The following is a 25478-nucleotide window of genomic DNA, read 5'->3' on the forward strand; positions in this document are numbered from 1 at the left end:
AGGGGACACGGGTTCGAGCCCTGGTCTGGGAAGATCCCACGTGCCGCGGAGCAACTAGGCCTGTGAGCCACAATTACTGAGCCTGCGCTCCGCAGCAAGAGAGGCCGCGATAGTGAGAGGCCCGCGCACCGCGATGAAGAGTGGCCCCCGCTTGCCGCAACTAGAGAAAGCCCTCGCACAGAAACGAAGACCCAACACAGCCAAAAAAAAAAAACATACAGTACTTGTTTTTCTCTTTCTGACTTACTTCACTCTGTATGACAGACTCTAGGTCCATCCACCTCACTACAAATAACTCAATTTCGTTTCTTTCTATGGCTGAGTAATATTCCATTGTATATATGTGCCACGGCTTCTTTATCCATTCGTCTGTTGATGGACACTTAGGTTGCTTCCATGTCCTGACTATTGTAAATAGAGCTGCAATGAACACTGTGGTACATGACTCTTTTTGACTTATGGTTTTCTCAGGGTATATGCCCAGTAGTGGGATTGCTGGGTCCTGTGGTAGTTCTATTTTGAGTTTTTTAAGGAACCTCCATACTGTTCTCCATAGTGGCTGTATCAATTAACATGGGTAAGCTGGGACGAAGTGAGAGCGTGGCATGGACATATATACACTACCAAATGTAAAATAGATAGCTAGTGGGAAGCAGCCGCATAGCACAGGGAGATCAGCTCGGTGCTTTGTGACCACTTAGAGGGGTGGGATAGGGAAGGTGGGAGGGAGACGCAAGAGGGAGGAGCTATGAGGATATATGTATAGGTATAGCTGATTCACTTTGTTATAAAGCAGAAACTAACCTACCATTGTAAAGCAATTATACTCCAATAAAGATGTTTAAATATATATGTATATATGTAAAAAGGGAAAAATTCATGAAAATGAATTACCAAAATCAAATAAATAAATAAAGGATTAAAAATAGGAAATCCAAGATTTCCAAATTAGAAGTTAGGAAACTCAAGGAGACATAGTTTCTTTATGTAATTAGATTTATGCAAAATAAAATTAAAGGCATCCCATAAATTACTTAATGAGTCCTTGACTGTCTGACTCAGAAATCGGTTTGTTTTGCAAGGATCCTTTAATCAGCTCTCTAGGAGGCCTTGTCTGGCAGACAGCTAAAATACCTTAGATGACCAAGAGTTGGCTAGAGGAGCTGTGTGCTGCAGAACTATTTTCCTTAAGGCGGTCTTAACGTTTTAATCAGTCTCAGTCTCAAGATTGGACATGATTGATGTGTTTCCCTTCAGAAATGTACAAACTGGCTACAAAGCATTGGCAAGGCGAGGACACCTGGGGTCCACAGCCCGGGCTTGTCTGAGGGGCGTGGCCTGGGCCAGCGTCGCCAGGGTGGTAGAGTGAAGGACCGTGCTCTCCAAACTCACCCTGCGACATCACAGAGTGACTGTAAGGAACGAACGTGCACAGCGAATTCTTCCCTGCAGTCAAAAGTCGCAGCTTTCTGAAAATCTAACACCTAGAAGAGTTTTCAATATGTTTTGAAAGATGAAGTGTCACGTAAGTGAAGACCCTAAAAGAAGCTTGGGATTATTTTGTACTGTTGAACAGCAAGTCCTTTGGCATTTCAGGAAATACTACAGAACCTCCTTTCCTTATCCTTGAACTTCAATCTTGCCTTTCCTTTGAAGATGAGTCCAGCAGTGAACCTCCATATTGGTCATATCTGGCGCTGGGGCTTTACACAGCAGCCCCTCTGTGGAGAGTTCTGGCGTCATGCGGCCGAGGCCCAAGCTGCTGGCCACCAAGGACCGCCAGCCCCCTAAGACGGTCCTCTCTCAGACAAGGGCCCTAGAAACAAAGCCCTATTTAGCCCCATCAAAGGCCTGCTTCATCCTGAACAAAATCTGCAAGCTATGAGACAATCTATTTTTCAGATTCTCATAGAATCAAGTCTTAGCAGGGACAAATCTCTCAGGTGTTTCCTGTGTCATCTAGTTTTATTTTGTTTTGACTGATCGGAAACACAGCCACTGAGAGAAACCCTCAGCCAGCCCTCCTGCAACTGTTTGTGTGGGAATCGGTGACCCAAGACCCTGTGATCGACTCAGGGCAGACATCTTGGTTCCCTCAGCAACCCAGAGGATGCCTGGCACGCAGGAGGGCGGCAAGAAATGCTTACCGCAGTGCTTCTCAAACTTGAGAGTGCTTCAGAGTCACCCCTGGAGGGCTTGTCAAAACACAGATTGCTGGGCCCTACCCCCAAGACTTCGGACCCAGGACCTCTGGGCTGGGGCCTGAGAACCTGCATTTTTAATAAGCTCCCAGGGGCTGCTGGGCCCGCTGGCCCACGTACACTACACTTTGAAAACCTCTGGCCTAAAGATTCAGGGTTTTGAAGCTCAAATAATTTATCTCTGGGGCAGCTCCTCACCCTCACCCCCAACTTACTTGGCAACAACAGGGTAAGCCGGTGGCACTTGCTGGAATTTTCCTACAGGATAATACTGAAACTCTCTATTCAGAGCCTTATTCCTTTAGGTTAGACTTTGGTCCATATTAAAATGCAAATGCTCTTTGTAGGAGGATCAGGAGTTTACTGGACAAATATTCGTTGAGCATATTCTAGATACCAAGCACTGAACTGAATTCTGAGGATTGGAAAATAATAACAGTCTATTAGATACACAGGAGCTTATACTGGGGGGAGACAGTTGGATAAATCAATATTCACAGCTCTCATGAATTAAGGAATAATGATGTCTACTTGAAAATAATTACCAGGCAGTGTTAAGAGACGGACTACAGAGAGGCCATCAAAAGGGGGATGAAGGGGACTTCCCCGGCAGTCCAGTGGTTAAGACTCTGCGTTTCCAATGCAGGGGGCACGGGTTCCATCCCTGGTCGGGGGAAGTAGGATCCCACATGCCACGTGGTGTGGCCAAAAAATTTAAAAAATAAATAAATAAGATTAATTTTAAAAAGGGGAATGAAGGAGGTCAGGCCGGAGCCCCGCTGCAGGGTGCAGGGCCGGTGAGGGCTGCCAGCCTGGTGACTCAGCAGAGCCTCAAGGGCAAGATCATGCCCTCCTCTGTGAGGGGGCTTAGAAAGGCAGGAGGGGGAGAGAACGTGGGGTGGCTGAATGCCTGGAGAGGACAGGGGAAGGGAATACCAACAAAGGCCAGAGAAATAACTGGGAACAAGTGCTTCAGAATTCTGCCCAGGTTCTGCCTGGGAAGGAGCTAATGGGATGGGATTGACTGTGAAGCTGGAAATAAAGCTGAAGCAGAACTGAAAAGGAGCGAAGCAAATAGAAGCAAAAGCAAAGCCCTGGGAGAAACTTAAACAGAAAACACTGGAAAATAATGGGAGCAGGAGACCTTGCTTCCCAGAGCAGCGCAGAAACTTTCCAGGAAAGGTAAATGGTGCCTGGCATCTAATGGGTCCAAAACTGACACCCGTGGCAGCTTTTTGAGAATTAGAAAGACGTGCCCTCTCCACACAGACACATTTTAACAGGGACCCCTCTGGGCAGGTGAACTAGAAAGTGCCACCCCCTGCTGCCCCCTCACCCAGGACGCTGCGAGCTTACTCAGCAGCTGCGCTCCCAACCAAGGCCTCGAGCCAAATGGACTCCCCGTCGCTGCGACCGGCCTGGGACTCGGCATCACACCCAGGGTGACCGCCGGGCCCTAAAAGTGTTTCATCTACTTCTGGGTTGGTGGCAGTTGGAGGAAGACAGCAGGCTCAGGCCTTTGTAGTGACACCGTGGGAGGTGTACTCGGGGAAACTTCTCTGTGGGTTCCCTTCGGCTGCAGAATAAGACGGTCTGAGAAATGAGGGGCGCTCCTTGCGATCACAGATCAGCTCTGTGATCTGCAAGGTACCGTCCTGCTCTCAGAATCTGTGGCTGGAGCAGAGCTACCCCAGGCACGACCCCAGTCATTGAGAGGGAACGACTGCAGAGAGGAAGCCTGGAAGTGGATTTATTCAATAAATATTTATACAGAGGCTCATCCGTGCATCACCTTGCTTTGGGACAGCTCTTGACTGTTCACAGAGTGTTTTTATGTTTCTTCTGTAATCAGTCCTTTGTGGCAGTAACCATGCAAAGTAGGTAGGAACTATCATTAACATTTTACAGATGAAGACACTGGATCTCAGAGAAATTGACTTACTAAGGTCATATGAAGGAGGCTTGGCAAAACAAGGGCTGGAACCTGGCTCTTAGGACAGGGTACTTTCCACCATTCCAGAAAGTTCTGTGGCTAATAGAAGAAATGCAGAAGCCCCTACAACAGCGCCATCAGCAGAAATATAATGTAAGCTACATATATAATTCTGAATTTTTTGGAGGGGAGCTAAAAAGAAGCAAGTGAGTTTAATTTTAATAATAATATTTAATCCAGTTTGTTAAAAATACTATCAATTCACCATGTGGTAAATATGAAGCAATATTAATGAGGTGTTTTCATGGGTTTTTTTTTTCATACTAAGTCTTTGAAATCAGTGTGTATTTTATACTTAGAACACGTCTCAATTAGGATGCTGGATTTTTATTAGAAATACTTGATTTGAATTTAGACTTCATAAAATTTACAACTGAAAAGTAGATTCATACACTCAGGTTGGTCCAAGCGTACTTAAAAGTTTTCCGATAAGTAAACCGAGGATCAGTTTTTAAGTTAAATTTATGTTAATTAAGAGTAAATAAAAATTTTAAATTTAGTCCCTCAGTGACGCTAGCCATATTTCAAGTGCTCAATAGCCACGTGTGGCTAGTGGGCCTCCCAGGAACCTCCAGTCTGGTAGACCCAATATGTAATTTGCTCTGTGTGTTAGTTAACTTAGTCTTGTCCCTTGATAACCATGTTAAAGGTTGGTCTTCTTCATCCTTGCCCATCATTGCCCATCTCCTTCGGTGGCCTCCCCTGACCTAAATTAAATCTAGTCTCACTTCCTCATTCCCACAGCTGCTTGCTGTACCCACTGCAGAAGATGGAGGTTGTCATGGCCCAAGAGAGGTGATATCTTTGTAACAGTAGCTCGGTAACTTTTAGGATAGAAACAGAGAAGAAGCTGGGAGAAAGAGTGGATTCATGAACGGTTAGGACAGCGATATATTTAGGGGCAACCTGACGAGCCTTGTGGAACATCTCTGACTTACACAGGACTCTGGCCGTCAGAAACCTGGCTCCTCTGTTTTCAAAAGCAAGTTCATCTTGATAGAGTCTGACCAACTAAATTCTGGTTGGATTTTCATAGTAGTAGAAATGGCACTCCGTTTCTCCCAGGGGGGAAAAAAATGTCTTCTTTTCTAAAAGTATAAGCAAAAGTGTACCCCATTCACTGGATTGAGTTAAGAGCATTGTTCCTGTGTGGTTTTTAGGAAGACTTGAGTAATTATTCATTTGCCATCTGTGCATGAATATGTGTTTGCCTGTTTCTTTTCCTACACGTGAAGCATCGGCCAAGACTGTGCTGCTTTGAGGAAGAGCATCTCCTGCATCTTTGTTGTTCTGTGACCCCACTGGACCCAGGTCCTTGGGACTCAGGGACGCTGCAAAATATTTGACAAATATGAACTACGTGTGTCCAGCCCCTCATTTTGTCTCCACATTATTGGCGCGACAGCTCCACTGAACACACAAGCAGAAATGTTTCCTTGTCCCTTGCTTCCCTTGCTTTGTTCTCACGGGGTTTAGAGGTAAGGGTAGAGGTAATGAGGGTGCAGGTCCAGGCTGGTCGGTGAAACCTGACCCAGAGTCAATTTGGTTATTAAAGTCATCTTCTTAAACTCTTGAAGTTAAGATAGTTGATGTTAGCTGCTGGGAATGCAGTCCTGCCAAAAAGACAAGCAGGAACCTGTCTGGCCCCTCAAATATTTCACAATGCGAAGCTAGGAATGTGCCATAGCTTTCCAGGTTGCCAATTTCCTTAAATGCACATACAATTATAACTCATTCAAACACTTCTACTAACAAGTAAGAGAAGTATTGGGATGAAGAAGCATTTCCCACTAGTCCCGGGAGATGTCCCGCTAAATAAATGATCCACAATCAGATAAGCTTGAGAGACGCCACTGCTTCTCTTCCCCTATCAGAGACTCATTCAAGGCCGAAAAAAGCCCTATTGCAAGGAAGCCTGTTCAGCTCGGTTTGCCTGGAGTTAACTAAACGTAATTGATTGTGAGACTTACTTTTTCAGGGAACACTTGAGAATCGCTCAAGAATTATTGCTCTCTGAACTTCTATGGAACATGACGATTTTAAATAACCTACTTCCAGCCTCCATTAAGTTTTTAGTTATAAATTTTTTAGAAGGCCATCAAGGCTAAGCAAGTATCTAAGGTAGCCCGTGGCATATCCAATATATAAAAATGACAAACTTCTGATATTTAGTCCTTCATTCATGCTTGAGTCAGTAATGTTAAGTTTTTAATGTTTTAATAATCCTTGGAGATACTAAAAGAAACTAATTGTGCTGATCTTAGAAATCTGAATTGACTTGTTATATTTTTGTTGTGTTAGATATGTGATTCAGCTCCAGCATTCCACAGAACAGAACATTCTCAGATTGTGACTCTGTTAAAATCTAAACTGGACTCAGCTAAAATGAACTTGCATTCATTAGTCACTTAGTCAGTGAGTCAGTCATCAGTTAAATCAGTCGAGAAATATTTTTTGAGGACCAAATAGCCATGAACTAAGGCCCTAGGGAAACAGAAATGGAATATACAAACTGCCCTTACCCTCTGAGTGCTTACAGCCTAGAAAGGAACTCTAACGTCAAGCCAGTATTAAAGGTGGAGAGAAAGTGTAAGAGATCTGAGAATAAATATCAGGAGGCTTCTTACCTTTCCCTCTCTAAGTTCAAATCTCTGTAAACTAGAAAGGATGTAAAGGGTAAGGAGCCCACACTTCATCCAGAATGACAATATCCTTATTATTTAGGAGAGTCGCATCCCAAATGATTGGTTATAGCATTTCCAACAATAAAATCAATGGCCTAAATGTGAAATTAATTGGAAGTCACAGTTCTAATACACTGTTTTGGCGATTAGGCACATTAGATTGAATTGTTTCAGAATGCCTAATTATTGTGTCTGCCACACTCATCTCATCTGAGTCATTCCTAACTTTTGGACTGCTGCCTAGATCATTTCTGCAGTACGGTTGCAGTTTCGCATTCTTTTCTCTCTTTTTTAATGCATAACTTTCCTCACTATATTCAAAGCTCAAAACTCTAACCTGCACTTTCGCAAATTCTAGATAAGAGCTAAATAGTTTGTTAAAGTGTTGATTCCATTGAGTTTGGGTGTAAGTTGATATTTTATTTGTGTTTTGCAGGTTCAAGATTTAAAAGTGCCTGTGTGAAGTCACTTTTGCTGGAAACCACAGCCCGGGAGCTTTCGTGTTATCGTGTTTTGCTATCAAATACACATTACCCTGACCTTACGAGTGGATGAGGATACCTCAATTGTCTGGCTTTGCCAATTGCTTGATTTCGGAATTTTAAAAAGTGAAAGGAAAGAGAAATCCTGCGAAGATCTGAACATCTAAGTGGCTTATTTTCCAGCATCGTCAAGAGCTGCATCAGAACTAAATATTCTCCCAAGGAGTGCCATGATATTGAAGTCACTTTATTAGAAACAACTGTGTCTACAAAACGATCAGGTGACTCGGACGTTTGCAGCCAGAGATGACACTGAGCATGCTTTCATTGCGGCCCGCAGTCTTCGAGTGGGGCATATTGATTGATGAGTGACCGCCTGCCGATAAATTCTCTCCTCACTCTGTTTCCTGGCTTGGGCTTCTTTGAGCAATTTGTCACTTACCTTCAGACTTACATGTGGGATTTTTCACAGCACTAGTTTTGGAATCATTGGAACTTGATTTGATTTCATCATTTAACAGAAACGAACAGGATCCAAATTCTTTTCTCATCATGGCTTTGAATGTTGCCCCGGTCAGAGACACAAAATGGCTGACCTTGGAAGTCTGCAGACAGTTCCAGAGAGGAACGTGCTCCCGCTCTGATGAGGAATGCAAATTTGCTCACCCCCCCAAAAGTTGCCAGGTTGAAAATGGAAGAGTAATTGCCTGCTTTGATTCCCTAAAGGTAAGAGAATGCATTTTACGTGTCACATCAATGCCACATTGGACTTTCAAATGGAATATTTTTCATTGTACTTTTACAGACGTCTAACAATCGATTTTAGATCCTGTTTTCTTATTTGTGGTGACTATTGGGAGATTTGCACTCAGATTTTTTCATATCAGGAATATATAAATTTTTTACGGATCCATGTTTAAATTAAAAATACACGGTGCTGTACTTTTGGTCTGGCATGACATTCATGTACCCAAGAGTTTTAAATCAAAGTCTGGCTTGTGACAACTGAAGATAAATATTTCATTAACGTTTGATCTTCTGGAGGTTATACAAAGGTGAAGAAATTGAATGTGTCACTTTTATGTGCCAGTTACTCTGAGTCACCTCTGGAAGCATTTTCTACTCTAGTGGCTTTCTTTCTTGACCAAGGGCCTCCTAAAATACTTTACTTAATAGGTTTTTCACTCTCTTTGACAATTTGTCATGGCTAACAGAAATTATTAAGTACACACGCAGTACTCCTTGAGAACCTACTATGTGTAAGTTAACACATAGCACATCACAGAAGAAATGAATGTGATTCAAGATGGTATCCTTGGTGATCTCACTGTCTGGTAGGGAAAATACAGCAAATGGCTACAATGCAAGACAGAAAGGGACACGTGCCCTAAGAGAAGGACAGAGGGCAGACTTCTATGGGGATCCATAGATGGGAGAGCTGGCTTCCAGCTGATTGTTTCAAGAAATGTTTTTGGAGGCTGTGGCACCTGCGTTGTATACTGAGTTTGGTGGAGCCTGGGCTTGAAGAAATGGGAGAATTACAATGAAAGATCTAATTGAAGGAAGTGGGGATGACTTAACCCATAATGCTTTGAGGTTGATTTTGCCCTAAGATTATGGATTCTATCGATCCCTGACTGTCTAGGACAGTCCTAACATCAATGGATATAGGTAAGATACATAGCTTAAAAAAAAAAAAAAAAAAGATTTGGGAAATCACAGTGCTGTGAGTTTACAAAATAGTGACCTCAGTCTTTTCTTGGGTATGAAGGGACTGGGTATGTTTTTTGGAAAAAATTCATCTTAAAGTAAAAAGACTTTTAAGTGAAAATTGAAATACAAGGCTTCAAATCATATATTAAAGGGAAAATGTGTCTATATACTAAAAGCAGAAGAATGCATTTATAGCTCAACAGAATTATTTTAAGGATTAAAATTTGAAAAATTATAGATATGTGATTTACCTCAATAACTACCCCATTTTCTTTCTTTCTTTTTTATCTTTTTTGTCTAATCTAAGTTTATTAGATTAGACTTTAAAATTATAAATCATTTTGTCTACACAGAAATGAATAGATGGATAAATCACAATTCATATAAACTATAAGAGCATAAGCACATTTTTATATTAGTATTTATTTTGCTTGTAGTCAAAAAAGTAAACAAAGTGTGTATTTGCTTCTATGATTATCACCAATGGAAGCATTCACTACGAAAAGCAGTGTAGATTGAAAACTAGAACATAAGAACTTTAAGATATGGAATCAGGTCAGAGATGAGAAATTCATTTTCCAGGTCATCCCCAATCTCTTCATTTTATTAATCCAACCCTTCTCTGGTTAGATATTTACTATTAAACTGAGATTTTAGCAAGTTTCTTAAAACTTTTAATTCTTGGACTTCCCTGGTGGCGCAGTGGTTAAGAATCCGCCTGCCAACGCAGGGGACGTGGGTTCGAGCCCTGGGGGTCCAGGAAGATCCCACATGCCTCAGAGCAACTAAGCCCGTGCGCCACAACTACTGAGCCTTCGCTCTAGAGCCCGCGAGCCGCAGCTACTGAGCCCGTGCGCCCCAATTACTGAAGCCTTGTGCCACAACTACTGAAGCCCGCATGCCTAGAGCCCATGCTCAGCAACAAGAGAAGCCCACCGCAATGAGAAGCCCACGCACCGCAACGAAGAGAAGCCCCCGCTCGCCACAACTAGAGAAAAGCCCGCGTGCAGCAACAAAGACCCAATGCAGCCATAAATAAATAAATTAATTAATTTAAAAAATTAATCTATGGAATAGGATATCTGCATGGCTGTGATGTATCTCCCTGACAGCTTATCAGTTATGAGGAAAAATTTTTTAAAAAACAACTTTTAATTCTTTTAACTAGTTAGGGAAATATGCCTGACCCATTAAGGCTCAGTATTTGTTGAATATCAACAGCACAACAACTCCCAGATTCTTATAATTCATTACCTCACTGTGGATTCACCAAGACCATGATTTTTTGAGGATTCCAACTCACGGAGGAAGAATCTAGAACAGTTAATGTTTAGTATAAAAGCATAAACCAAGTCGTGAGAATGTTGAACACTATGCAAAAAGGAACTTTAAAGATCATTTTCAGAAGTGTCTAGTAAAACCATTTTCAAGTGTGGAAGCAGAGTTGTATATTGCCTCAGGTTATTAGTTCCCTTTTAGAATTGTAAATTTTCTGGTTATTTAATCTGAGTGCGATGTTATATACTTGTGACGTTGTCAAACTGTGAAGAATGTGGAAAGAGCCCATAGGCACGGGAGTAAGACAGATCTGAGCCCAAATACCTGCTCAACCACTTCCCAGCCTTGGGTGGGTCATTTATCACTTCTTAGCTTTGTTGTCTTATCAGTAAAATGAGGATATTCACCAGGGACACTGGCTAAAGAATGCGCGGCGTCCAGCAGCACGCTGGCCTGTTCGCCTTGCAAGGTGGTGGTAAAGAGTACGAATCCTTACCACAAGAACTGGTAAACAAAAGAGACACTCAAAAATAGCAGCTAAAATGACAAATTATGAGGGTGATAATAATGAAGCTAATTTAATTTTATTTCATGCATTAAAAAAGATACTGCCGCTCAGTGGAACCAGCCTGGGATGGAAAGAAGGGCAAGGGCTTTGAAGTAGGACAGGCTGGGGCTTGAAGAAACCCTGGCGGGGACACAGGCTAGCTATATCATTTGAGACAAGTGTTTTACCTGCTTGACTTCAGTTTCATCCTATTTAAAATTGATACAATAATTCCTGTTTCATAAGGTTACTGCAAAGACTAACTGGCCTAAGATATGCCAGATGCCCAGCACAGGCCGGATGTGTTAGGGACTGGTGATGTTAGATTTTTTCCCTTCATAATAAAGTATCATATAGTATGGACATTGATTTTGATGACTAGCTTTACAAGCAAGATGTGGCCAACTCTTAAAGAGTCCAATTTTTAATGTGTCCAAACTCTTAAAAATCTACTGTAATAATGCCTCAGTGATGCAAATTAGTCATGACATTAAAAGAAATCAAGTTTGGGGCAGACATCATTTTTGTGGTTATTTATTACAAGATATTTACTGCAAACAGTGTAGGGTACTTTTATTCATAAAAATAGGTAAAAGGAATCTGTGTTGGCCGATAGAGGGACAAGTTAGTTTGTGAGCCTGAGATACTCCTGTTTTGTTTTTGTTATGAGTTATTTGTATATGTGACCAAACTTCCATAAATACATACTAATCAAATTCGTGGGTGTTTGGAAAAGAGATTTGCTGAGGTCTTTGTAAAGAGTTGTACATATATAAATGTTTTTATAACAGATATTTTAGAAGATATAGCAGAGTTCTCACAATGACATTTGTACTTTATTCACAACTGTTACCTCACTGCATTTTATGTGAAACCACTGGACATTCAAGCATTTATGATTTTTTTTTAAGTTACAGCATTATTATGAACAATGGAATTGCTTAAATCTTTTCCAGAAGGCCAGAACATTCAAGAACACTGTGTTCCACAAGTTAGGTTTTGTTATTTTGTTATTTTTTAAATTTAATTTTTATTTTATATTGGAGTATAGTTGATATACAATGTTGTGTTAGTTTCAGGTGTACAGCATAGCGATTCAGTTATACATATACATATATCCATTCTTTTTCAGATTCTTTTCCCATATAGGTTATCACAGAGTACTGAGTAGTTCCCTGTTCTATACAGTAGGTCCTTGTTGATTATCTATTGATATTTTATGTACAGTAGTGTGTATATGTTAATTCCAAACTCCTAATTTATCCCTCCCCACCATGTTTCCCCTTTGGTAACCATAAGTTTGTTTTCAAAGTCTGTGAGTCTGTTTCTGTTTTGTAAGTAAGTTTATCTGTATCATTTTTTTTTTTTTTTAGATTCCACATACAAGACAAATATCACATGATATTTGTCTTTATCTGAATTTCTTCACTTAGTATGATCATCTCTTGGTCCATCCATGTTGCTGCAAATGGCATTATTTCATTCTTTTTTATGGCTGAATGATGTTCCATTGTATATATGTACCACTTCTTCTTTATCCATTCCTCTGTCGATGGACATTTAGGTTGCTTCCATGTCTTGGCTGTTGTAAATAGTACTGCAATGAACATTGGGGTGCATGTGTCTTTTCAAATTATGGTTTTCTCGGCACAAGTTAGGTTAACTTGACAAAGTGCAGATTGCTTCATGAGCAACTAACTTCCCTGTAGAAAAGGCCTTGACCAAGTTAACCCCACCTCTACACCTTTATAATCCGTGAAACAGTTTCCCTCACAGTTGAGATGTTTGAGATTTTTCTTTTCAGGTTCCAGTCTAACCACCCTGCCTGTTTGTTGTCCCCTGAATGTGCCCATCAGCCTTCCACCGCAGGGTGTTTGCACTCGCTTTTTGCTCTGCCTGGAATAGTCTTGCCTCAGTTATATGAATAGCTTGTTCCTTCATTCCCTTCAGGCTTATGATAAAAAATGCCAACAGTTAAGCCTTTTTGCCAATCTCATTTCAAGTAGTTCCCTCATTGCTTGGATCCCATTTCCCCATCACCTTGCCTTACTGTTCTTTCTAGTGCTTATCACCATCTGATAAACTTTATATTCACTTGGTTTTGTTCGTTACTTGTTTCCCTCCTCCACTCTACTAGAATGTAAGCTCCATGTAGTTGGAGATCATGTCTTTTTTGATCACTGCTATATCCCCAGAGCCTAGAACAGTGTTTCACACACAGTAAATACTCACTAAGAATTCGCTGAATGGTAGAGCGTGTTCATCAGCAAAGTACTCAAGCCTCTCAGATAGGGCTGCTGTATATGTTTGCACAGGGGTGCACCACACAACACGGGTACATTTCTCGTCTAGTCTATATGATGGGCACCCCCTGGAGCTGTGCAGTGCACAACCTGTGCAACCATGTGCTATGGTCCTGTTCTCAATATCCCATTAGATTTCAAAATCAGGGCGCTCTGTTCAAGAACTGGAGACACAGGTTGACTCTGGAAGTACAATACAACACTGGAAAATTGACAAGTAAATTATTTCACTTTCTCTGAAGCTGCATATGATGCAGAAACTAATTTTTATTATTACTCTCCCATTCTTTCTAAATTTCAAAAATGTAAAAAAGTAAAAAAGTAGATCTGCTCATTTACCTATGGGATGTTGGCTGTAAGTTGGCTGATGACAGAATTTTAGTCTCCGGATTTATGAATTAAAAATTAGAAGTGGGGCTTCCCTGGTGGCGCAGTGGTTGAGAATCTGCCTGCCGATGCAGGGGACAGGGGTTCGGGCCCTGGCCTGGGAAGATCCCACATGCCGCGGAGCGACTGGGCCCGTGAGCCACAATTACTGAGCCTGCGCGTCTGGAGCCTGTGCTCCGCAACAAGAGAGGCCATGACAGTGAGAGGCCCGCGCACCGCGATGAAGAGTGGCCCCCACTCGCCGCAACTAGAGAAAGCCCTCGCACAGAAACAAAGACCCAACACAGCCATAAATAAATAAATAAATAAATAAATAAATAAATAAATAAATAAATTATTAAAAAAAAAAAATTAGAAGTGGTAGATATGTGACCATTTTGGACAGTTTTAAAACACATACCAAAAAAGATATCAGAATATGTCACTGGCCTTGACCTTACCTTCACATTTTTGAATTGCCACTGGGCTCTTAAATAGAGGCTAATTTTTGTAGAAACCTCTTGAGAGTCTTCTAAGTTATATGCCTAATTTTGGCCTGATTTGGAAATATAATCTCAGGCAATTATTTCATTATCAATAGAAATCACTGTGGTTATATAGAGCCTACTACCTGCCAGGCATTTTTCATGCAATTATCTATTCCTTCCAACAACTCTGTAAGGTAAATATTATTCAATCAACCATTATAGATGTGGATACAGATTCAAAAATACAAGTAACTCTCATGTAACTCATAAATGGCATAGAAGGGACCTGATCCCAGGTAAGTGTGACTCCAAAGTTGGCATCATCCTTTCCCTCCTCCTAACTCCCCTTCCAGAATAATCATCGATGTAATTAATCCTAAAACTCCTAGTAGCTTAGTCATATTTGTTTAACAGGTTTAGCATATTGAAGTGTAAAAAAACGTTCCAAAATAGAAGGCCCAGGAATGAACCTATTTAGGTGCTTGAATATTAAATAATTTTTAAAAGAGAGAAACTGCAAGGGAATGCAAGGCACACGTTGTATTTATGTTTGTATCTGCCTACAAATATTTTATCATCCCTTACGAGGTCTCAGTAACAAAAAAGGTTTGGGGGCCTTCCCTGGTGGCACAGTGGTTAAGAATCCACCTGCCAATGCAGGGGACACAGGTTCGAGCCCTGGTCCAGGAAGATCCCACATGCCACGGAGCAACTAAGCCCGTGCGCCACAACTACTGAAGCCCGCGAGCCACAACTACTGAAGCCCGTGCGCCTAGAGCCGGTGCTCTGCAACAGGAGAAGCCACCGCAATGAGAAGCCCGTGCACCGCAACGAAGAGTAGCCCCCGCTCACCGCAACTAGAGAAAGCCCGCGCACAGCAACAAAGACCAACACAGCCAAAAATAAATAAATAATAAAATTAATTTTTAAAAAAATGGTTTTGGTTCAAGGTGTTGGAGTGTGTGCCCACGTGATTCTGAAATGCACGATTTCAGATATTATGATGTGATAATGTGCAGGACAGCCTCACACTTTAAGAATTCTTGGACCCACCAATTATACTTCCTGCATGAGAGATCCATTTCCCTATCATGACTTCTACTCTCCCTTGTAAATCAACTGCTTCCCCTTTGTGGCCTCCCTTGACACTATTCAGACCTCCATATACAGTTTATTCCTCTAAGTATGTGCCCTTGTACAAGCAGGTAAGCTTCCCAAAGGCAGGATTGTGTCTTATTCATCTTTGCGCCCCAGCACCTAACATGGTACCTGGCACATAGCAGAGGTGCAATCATAACCATTCAAAGTATGCATAAACTAAGAAAGAATCCCCACAGTTTTTCAAAAGGGATTATTGGTGATCATTGGTGAACTTCAGACCCAGAACTTCTCTGCATGAGTGTTCCCCATTTTCTTTAAATATTTCATTTCACAAGCCTGGCCAGCCTCTCCTTTGAAGTCTCTCCTGCTCTTTTCCCCCATGGTATGCTCCTCGTTCTTTTACCACTCTAAACTGCCTGCCTATTTTACCTCTAACGCCACCTTCTCCTCCCCTTGCTCCCTAATGTAGATGCTCTCCGAGACTCAGTGTTGGTCCTTCCTAAGTCAGGTTCAGTGATCAGTTCTGAAAGCAGACCTGCACTCAGATATTCAGTTCCCACCTCTGTGCTGCTCAATCTCAATTCTGCGTGTGTGCCCTTTCCTTGCCAACTTTGTGGCTCCGAATGCCTACTGAACACCCCATGTAAATGGTCCATTGTCCCCTGCAGTTCAACATATCTAAATCCACATTCTTCATCTTGTCTCCACCCTGAGCCATCACCCCACTCCATCCCAATGCCTTGTTCCCCAGGCACAAAATCTTAGGTTGATCCTGACCATCATGCCAAGCACCCTTAGTTTTGTTTTTTTTTTCTTGATGTTCTGGTTGTAGGGAAGTATACATCTTTAAGAATTAATAAAAACTATGGAATCTTTACCCAGAAAAGTGGTCATACCCTCAGACTACTGCAAACAATCTCAAGATCTCAAAGGTTTCATGCTGGCCTCTAAGAGCTCTCTCTGGACTGTGAGTGAAGGAACTCTCATTCACGGAGAAGTCTGACACATTAAGGTGGGCACAAGAAGACCGGAGGGTCATTAAAGATACTTTTTGATTATTTTCCAAGTTTTCCTAGAGCCAAGATTAGTGCCAAATTCCTCCTAATGCTCAAGATATTCTCTGCTAAGGAATGATATACCTTTAGCTTCCAGGACAAAAGGAGGGCCATTACTCCCTGTCTAAGGGCAGGTGGAATCAGCTTCAGTGCCTTCAGTAAGCAAAGGAATGAGGATTCTCAAGCAATGCAGAATCTGCCTAAATGTCTTACTTAGGGATAGCACATCTGTGGCATTTATGGCTGATGCCACTTTCCTAGGGACACAGCTTCCGCCAGTGAGATACCTACGTTCTAACACAGTTTAAAATGAAGAGTCAGGGACTTCCCTGGTGGTGCAGTGGTTAAGAATCCGCCTGCCAATGCAGGGGACACGGGTTCAAGTCCTGGGCCAGGAAGATCCCACATGCTACGGGAAAACTAAGCCAGTGCACCACAACTACTGAGCCTTCGATCTAGAGCCCGCGAGCCACAACTACTGAGCCCACGTGCCACAACTACTGAAGCCTGCGCGCCTAGACCCCGTGCTCCTCAACAAGAGAAGCCGCTGCAATGAGAAGCCCGTGCACCGCAGTGAAGAGTAGCCCCCGCTCGCCGCAACTAGAGAAAGCCTGCGTGCAGCAACGAAGACCCAATGCAGCCAAACATAAATAGATAAAATAAATAAATTAAAAAAAAATATTTTAAAACATTAAAAAATAAATAAAATGAAGAGTCAGATAAGATAATCTCTATGTTAGTTTCCTAGGGCCGTCGTAACAAATCACCACAGACTGGGTGGCTTAAAACAACAGCAATTTATTATCTCCCAGTGATGGGGCTGCAAGTTTGATCAACGTGGCCTCAGGATCTCGCTCCCTCTGCAGCTCCTACAGGAGGATCCTTCCTTGCCTCTTCCGGTTTCTTGTCGCGCATGCGTTCCTTGGCTTATGGCAGCATTACTCTGATCTCTGCCTCCAGCTGTAGGTGTCTGTCTTTCTGTGTGTCTCTTTTTGCCTCATCTTCCCTCTGGGTCTGTGTCCAAATTTCCCCTTCTTACAAGGACACCAGTTATATTAGGTTAGGGCCCCCCGCTTCTCCAATATGACCTCATCTTAGCTAATTATATCTGCAATGACCCTATTTTCAAATCAAGTCACATTCTGAGGGACAGGGATAATTCTATTTAAGATTTCAATATATCTTTTGGCAGGGGTGGAGGCGTGGAGGGGGACAACACAATTCAGTGCATAACAATAATGTCCGAACATCAGAAATCAAGCACTGTGGTCTCATTCAATGAGCCCAAATTGGGTTTCAGAGTCCATCTCCACACACTGCCCTGAATAGCCACTAGCCATCACCGGAGCTGGCAAAAGAGAGGAGGCTTAAAAAACTCCAGTTTTGGGCTTCCCTGGTGGCACAGTGGTTGAGAATCTGCCTGCCAATGCAGGGGACACGGGTTCGAGCCCTGGTCTGGGAAGATCCCGCATGCCGCGGAGCGACTGGGCCCGTGAGCCACAACTACTGAGCCTGCGCGTCTGGAGCCTGTGCTCCGCAACAAGAGGGGCCGCGACGGTGAGGGGCCCGCGCACCGCGATGAAGAGTGGCCCCCGCTTGCCGCAACTAGAGAAAGCCCTCGCACAGTAACGAAGACCCAACACAGCCATAAATAAATAAATAAATTAATTAAAAAAAAAAAAAAAAAAAGAGTCAGTGCAGGGCTAGACTCTCTAAAGCCCACCCCTTCCTTTAAAAAAAAAACAAAAAAACTCCAGTTTTTGATAGTGAGTAAAAGAAGGGATGATGATAAACTGTCATTCTATGATTATAATAGTCTGTGTTTAAAACACGTAAGAATAGATAAAAATAATTCACAGAGAAAAATGGCATAACTTACTTCTCCAAAAAAAAAAAAAACTAATGGAGTAAAATACTAATTTTAACCTTAATTATATTGTTTAATAATTACATTTGTTTGTTATTCACTTTGCCTTGGGCAGTGATGTTAACTTCTGCTAGTCTGCGTAGCAGTTCTTAGGAAACCATTTCTTTACATTTATCATAATAAAACGATTTGTTTAATATTCTGTTTTTTCCAAACATGGAAATAGCATTTTGTCAGTACACTTCTTTCAGTCAAACTCTTGTTTTTATTTTAGGATGTTTTTAATACAATGACATTGGAAGCAAAGATTTTAGGTAAAAGCCCTGGCCTGAGAATCTATAGCTGAGCCCTGGCATTTCTGCATGTAAGCTTACATCATTTCACCTCTCCCAGCTCCAGGTGACTTGTCAGTAAACATTCATTCATTCGTTTGTTTATTCATTCATTCCCTCTTTAACTAAACAAGAGGTACAAACTCAAAATCTGCAGGAACCAGCAAGTAATATGAATGAGTGACTCAGCACTCACGGTTGGGGAGACCCAGGGCTCGCTGGAGACGGCAGGAATTTAGCTGAAGGGCACATAACCCCTCTAAAGATGGCAGCTGCCACCTAGCCACAAATGGCTGTTGCCTGCCTTGTGAGAATCCTGGAGATTTTTTTAAAAAGAACCAAAGATACAAGTTTTGATGTGAAGTTTCCCAATTTCTAAATCTTGGCAACCAATTAAAATATCTTTAAACCCCAAAGTTCATATAAAACACACCTACAGGATGCATTCAGCCTGAAGACCGCCACATTTAACATCTGAAATAAACAAACAAATATTGATCCTGTGACAGGTGCCACTAAACACTGGGACTAGAAGAGCATATACAGCTTCTTCCATCAATAGAGCTAATTGAGGGCAGGGTGAATTTATAAACTGCTCTTAATCATTCTTGAAAGACTTGATTCACACTGCTTTGGTGATTCACTCTCTGGTTTTCCCCTTACCTCATTGGCCACTCCGTCTCTGTCTCCCTTCCTGAATCTTCTTCCTCCTCCTGACCTCTAAATGCTGGCATTTCTCCAGGCTTGATCCTTGAGCATCTTCTCTGCATTTGCTCACATCCACAGTGGACACCTGACTCTTCTGGCAACTCACGAAGCATGTTCTTGCCTCAGGAGCTTTGTACTTTCTGCCCAGAAAACTGGACTTCCCTAGATGACCTTATCCAACCCAAAGGCTGTAAACATTTTCTATATACTGAATTTTTTAAAAATTTCTAGCTCTAGGCTTGATTTCTCCCCTGAACTCTAGACTCATGTATCCAATTGCCAACCTGACATCTCTACCTGGATATTCAAGTGACATCTCAAATTTAATATATCCACTAATAAGTTCTTGATTCCCCCTTCAACTTGCTGTTCCCATGGTACCTATTCTCAGTAGATGGTACCATTTATTCAGTTGATCAAATAAAACATCTTGAAACCCAGCCTGAATCTTCTCTTACCATTATCACCATATCCAATCTCTCGGTCTATTCTATCAGTAAGTCCTATTCTCTCTGCCTTCAAAAGATATCCTAAATCTGAGCATTTTTCAGCACTTCTATGATGACTGCCTTGGCCCAAACTACCATCGTGTTTCAAATGGATTGTTATAATAGTCTACTGTAGCTTTCACTTTTGCCACTCCCTACTCTACTGACCCATAAGTCATGTCACTCTCTTGCTCAAAACCTTCCAATAGCTGTCCATTTCATTTATGAAACCTAAAGTCCCTAAGGCCCCATGTGGTCTGCCCCCTGCTGCATTCCTGGTCCCACTGTGCTCCCATCAAATTGGCCTCTCTGCTCCTCAGGGCCTTTGCATTGGATGTTCCCTCTACCTGGAATGCTCTTTCCCCAGGTTACTATAAGCCTCAGTTCTTCACTTTAGCCTGGACTTCGCTTAAATATCACACATCCATCCGCAAAAGCAACCTCAGAACTTGTCCTTAAGGGATGTTATCTGCCTACGTATCTCCTGCTTGCCCGTGTCCACTGCTAGAAGGTAAGGCTGTAAGGCAGGGGTCTCATTGCTCTTTCCTTGTACCTGGCAGCTGCTGGGTGTGCAATCATATTTACCAGTGAATAAGTATATCCTTAAATCCTACACTTTAAAGTATCACTGTTCCAACAAAATTCAGATCACTTTTTTGGCTACCTATTATTCATTCTTTTCTGTTAATCTACAGACAGAAAACCCCTCAAAGTTAAAGGCTTTGTACAAACAAGTTCTTTGATTTACAACCCAGAAGGTGTTTCTGGATCATGTTCATGGTTTTGACTGCACTGATAGGCAGGTCATATGGAGACTTGCCCACAAGTGTCAGCTATGTAAATTCCTGGACTGGCTTGCTGGGCCACTGTGGGCACCCAACTCAGCCTCCCCAAAGCCTGGCCATAGACTGATGCTGGTATTGGACACCATGTTCACTAGTCTTCTATAAAATTAGGACATTGAAATACATTTGTGTATCTTCTTTTGGTTCGGTTTTGTTTTTATTGTGATGAGAACACAACAGGAGATCTACCCTCTCAACACATTTTTAAGTGCACAATCCAGTATTGCTGTCGACAGGCATGACGTTGTACAGCACCTAGCATAACTGAAACTGTGTGAAGCACATTTTTTCATGAAGGTAAATTCTTTCAAGGTTGCTTCTTTATTCTGAGACTGTTTGCTTCTTGTTTTTTTCTGATTATCATAATATTCCTTTCTTTTCTAAAATGATTGTCAATGGATGTGTCGTGTTGTCCTTTTTTCCTTAATGTCCCTACTCAGCAAAATAAAAAGTGGGCAACTCTATGTCAGTTCCCCTCTCTTCCTATGAAATATTACTGCTCCGTAAAATTCATAAAAACTATATCATTTGGTCTGAAATTCCCACCACCAGACTCACTCACTTCTTTGAGTCACACAGGAAAGTCTTCATCACTAGAAAGTCACTGTTGAGTCCACATTACCTGAGAGGACTCTCGAACTTTCTTCTGTTAGCAAATGAGGACAGACAGCTTGATCTATCAAATAAGCTAATTTTCATTTTTGGTGGGGAAAAGAGCCTGACCAGAGACTAGGAGACCTAGAACATACTTGTTTCATTGCACAAGAGCAAGTCTCTAGGAAGCCAAAGACAGCTGGCATTCAGTGTCAAGGTCTAAACCATAGTGGGGTCTCACCCCTGGGGCTGGGGAGACCAGGGTTGTTCTAGGGGAGCTTCACCAATAATGAACTTCACTGGTTTTACAATTTCCCCATGAACTGACCTGCTAATGCTAAATAGAATATTCTTTCCACTTGGTTTGGTTCAATTTCCTCTGGCTCAAAGATTATAGTCTAGTATGTATTACTCTTTCTCAGTTCTGCTTTGACCAAGAAGGATAAAACTGATAGAGGACAAATACTCCCCTGAGCACCCACCCTTGGGATTCAGGGAGTAAGTGGACGCTGACATGTTTACTTGTGATCAACCTTACCTAGCCATCCTGCCTGACCAACCAGCATTTTGGGGATATGACTGATAAGACCGTTTTCTTATGACTGAGGTCATATACCCATAGTGAATATTAAGCCCTGTAGAAGATGAGATACTGCCAGGAGAAAGAGGAAAAGAAAGTGACTCAGAGGCTTTAACCTGGTTAAGGCAAAACAAAATGACTAGAGTCAACTTCAGGCATGTTTACATATTTCATTTAGATTACTATCATCTTACTGGAGTATTTCACATTCTTTTAAAAATCATTGCTTATGATTTTTGATTGAATATGATATGTACACTAAGGTACATTTGTAATCAATCTTAATATGAAAACTTGTTTGCTGAAAAGTAGAATACAGTTAATATAGCCTTCTTAAAAATGCCCATCTGGCTCACTTCTCAAATCTCATTCGGAAGAATATTTCAAGTGCTCCCGGCCCTTAGTAAAATCATTAATAATGACACTGAAGATATCATTTCCGCACCTGCTATGAAACTAAGCACTGACCCAGATGCTCAGGATCTAAAATTAACCAGCAGCAGCCTCATTTGAGTGATTCAATTCACATTGCTTCTCTTCCATTCCCGTTGGGTGCCTGAGTTGTTAACAGAAACAGTGATACTGGAAAATATTGGGATAGCAGAATTCTTAATGAAGGATTCTAGTAGATCCAGACGTTCTGAGCGTTGTATAAAGCTGAGGCGAAAGAAATTTCATATCCTAGAGAACTTCAGTATCTTTATTCATTTACTTATTCTACAAATAGCCACTGAGCTACCCCTAAGTGCCAAGCACGACGTTTGGTGCCTAAAAAAGACACAGGAACCTTGTTCCCGTGGAACTCACAGTCAAGTGCAGGAAACAACAAGAGAAAAGTAAACAAACTAATCAAATCATCACAATTTATCAAGACTGTTATTCCTTCACGAAATGCTGAGTGCCCACAGAGTGCAGGCATTCGGCCAGGCACTTGCAATACAGCACCATGTAAAAGCCCACAGCGTCCTTGACCCCATGGGGTTTTCAGTCTAATGGGAGTGACAGAAAACAAATGGGTAGAAACACTGCCCCAGCAAAAAGTAATTATTTTTAAGTTGTGAGAAGTGCTAAAAAGGAAATACAAGGTATGTGGATAGAAAACAATGCGACTGAGGAAGAATTTAAACAGAAAGGATGGCCTGGGATGCTTTCCCCAAGGAGGCGCTTTCTGAGCAGAGACCTGAAGGGTGAGAAGGAAGCAGCCATGTGAGGAGAGAAGAGCTTCCTCTGGCACAGGGAAAAGAGAGCCCTAAAGCCTGGAGAGAAAAGCACTTAGCCAACTTCTGGAAACAAGAGGTGAGGGTGACTAGATCATGACCAGTGGGTCAGGGGGAGACGCACCTGAGACAAGGAATAAGAGAGAGACTGTGTAGGCGTTTGGATTTTATGCTCCGTACTAAGATTTGAGCGAGAGGATGTTTTGCCTTGTGAGAAGGTCCTCTGCCTGGACAAGGAATTGCAGGAGGAGGCTGGGCCGGGAGCTCAGTGCGCGAAGCTTTGCGTTGTCCCGATCACTGCCAATGCCACCCGGGTGGGTGATAGAGAAGAGTAAACTTAAAATAAATTTTGGAGGTAGATATTATTAGGAAAGATGCACCCTGACGGCGTATTAAAAGGGCCAATGAATGTGCGTCGTAGCCTCGTTTGTTCCTTCCTTTATGGCACGTGGAACTGATGGTTTGGAGAGGGAAGTTACCATTCCCTCTGGAGAGTTCATTTCTCCCGGTCCTGTTTGCCCTGCTGGCTATTTTATTCTTAATGTTCTCTAAGGATGTGCTCTATGTGGTCACTCAGGAGCTGGGTGGGAACCAGAGCTCCCGGGAGAAGCTGGTTTTATTATCTGAGTAGTGGTGCTGCTATGCAAAATCAGGCTGCTTATCTAGAAAACCTTTCTAAATGTGCCTTGTATGATTGAAGTTCCTATTACTTTTGGTTTTCTTTTGGTCAAGTCTTGAGATTGGCTTGAATCTCATGAGCTTTTTCTTAGACGTTTTACACAGAAAGTTCTATTGGATCATTTGTTTTTCAGAATTATTTTTTATTACCGATTTCAATCCTAAATTTAAAAACTTAGGTTATTTTTACATGGCGTTTAAACCCAGTTCTTTAACTACATTGCAGAAAGTGTTCCTTTCTCAGAGAGCCCTATGTCCCCCAAATTTCTAAAATCTCTAATTGAAGTAAAAGTAACTTTTTGATAAGTGGTTCAATTTCTTCTTTGTTTATAGATTTTCTTCTCCTTAAGTTCATCTTAATTTACATTTTTCTCTATTATTTATTTTACTCAAGTTTTCAATTTAATCACTAATTTATTTTACTCTGTTATAAGCCTTAATCTTCTATTAATAAATAGTTTAAATAAATTTATTTATAAATGTTATTATATTTTTTCTTTCTAGTTTTTTCTTTGATTAAATTTGCCCAATTTGCCAGAGATGTGTCTGTTTTATTTGAAGAACATGTTCTTGGTTTTAGCTATCAATCCTACAAAAGATAGGCTTATTTTTTTCTCATTATTATGTTTCATTTATTTTTTTTATTTCTACTTTATTATTTTCTTTCTCACTAGCTTTCCTTAATTTCTTTTATCTTTTCTTTTTTTTCTAAATTCCCACGTAGACTGTTTAGGTGTCTTCTCGTAATTCTTTTCTTCAAAAAGCATTTAGAGCTGTGAATCACTACATAAAATAGCTTTGCCTCCATCTCATAGGTTTTTTTTTTTTTTTAAACATCTTTATTGAAGTATAATTGCCTTACAATGGTGTGTTAACTTCTGCTTTATAACAAAGTGAATCAGTTATACAATATGTTCCCATTTCTCTTCCCTCTTGCATCTTCTCATAGGTTTTTGTTCAATAATGTTCTCACATTTGTTATTTTCTAGTTTGCTTATTAACTCGTTTATTATTTATGTGACTATTTCTAAAATGTCCAAGTAATTTGAGTTTTTTTTTTCCTTTAAAGTTCTGATATTAATTTCTAGTAATATTTTATTATTAAGATAATGGAGTTGTGCAATTTTTACTTTAAAAATGCACTGAAATATCTTATGGTCCAGATCATGATCAGGGTTTGTAAGATTCATTTTCTGTTCTTAGGTGCAAAGTTATATCAGTGTATAGATATTTATACAAACATTAAATAATTCATGTGCTTTATGTCCTTAGTTGCTTATTTTTGTCTCCTTGACCTACCAGAGAGTCATGTAATTTTGAAACTTTAATACAACTCATGTGATTCCTTATATTTCTAGCAACTTTTGCTTTTCATGGCCTGACACTATGTTATTCTGTGCCTAGTGTTTTATGACTCGTGGCTTTTTTTATGGTTTTACTTGTATCAATATGCAGTTGACCTTCTGTCAAATTTACTCTCTAATACAAATGTACCACCCCTGCCTTTTTTCTTCATGCTTTCCAAATATAGCTTGTCATTCTTTTATTTTTAATTGTATTATGTTATTTATCTCATGTAAGCATCATTTCTTTGAATTTGATTTTTAATTTGAATGAATTTTGAAGTCTTACATGTCTTTGATATTTAAAAAAGAAAAAAAAAGCCTATGTAACTATCTAAGGAACCCCTTCATCTTTATTTTGAAACTTTTATCAGGACCTACAGTACCCTCACTATTGACGTTGTCAGATGATAGAATTGCACCCAAAGAGATAGAACTCATTTATGTCTGGTGTTCCAGATGGAGTAGAAGCGCTGGAAATTATAGGCCTTCTGGCCGTATTTATATAATGTAGTCTCGTGGGTTACTGTCTGACATCTCCAAAGGTCAGGTCTGATGGAGGTGGAGACATCAAGCAACGTCTGTGTACTCTATCACTTACACCTGGGAGCAGGC

General features: G+C 41.1%; 1 protein-coding gene across 5 annotated transcripts in view; it reads left to right on the forward strand.

Moving 5' to 3' along the window:
* MBNL2 (muscleblind like splicing regulator 2) overlaps positions 1-25478 on the forward strand; it is a 158579-nt gene that overhangs the window by 42113 nt on the left and 90988 nt on the right. For all 5 annotated transcript variants that reach the window (XM_068526876.1, XM_068526879.1, XM_068526875.1 and 2 more), the window contains exon 2: positions 7315-8086. In XM_068526876.1, the coding sequence (XP_068382977.1) occupies positions 7913-8086 (174 nt within the window). In that variant the 5' untranslated portion in view covers positions 7315-7912. The remainder of the gene's footprint in view (positions 1-7314; positions 8087-25478) is intronic.

Source organism: Eschrichtius robustus, chromosome 18 (assembly GCF_028021215.1).
Source record: "Eschrichtius robustus isolate mEscRob2 chromosome 18, mEscRob2.pri, whole genome shotgun sequence".
Taxonomy (NCBI): domain Eukaryota; kingdom Metazoa; phylum Chordata; class Mammalia; order Artiodactyla; family Eschrichtiidae; genus Eschrichtius; species Eschrichtius robustus.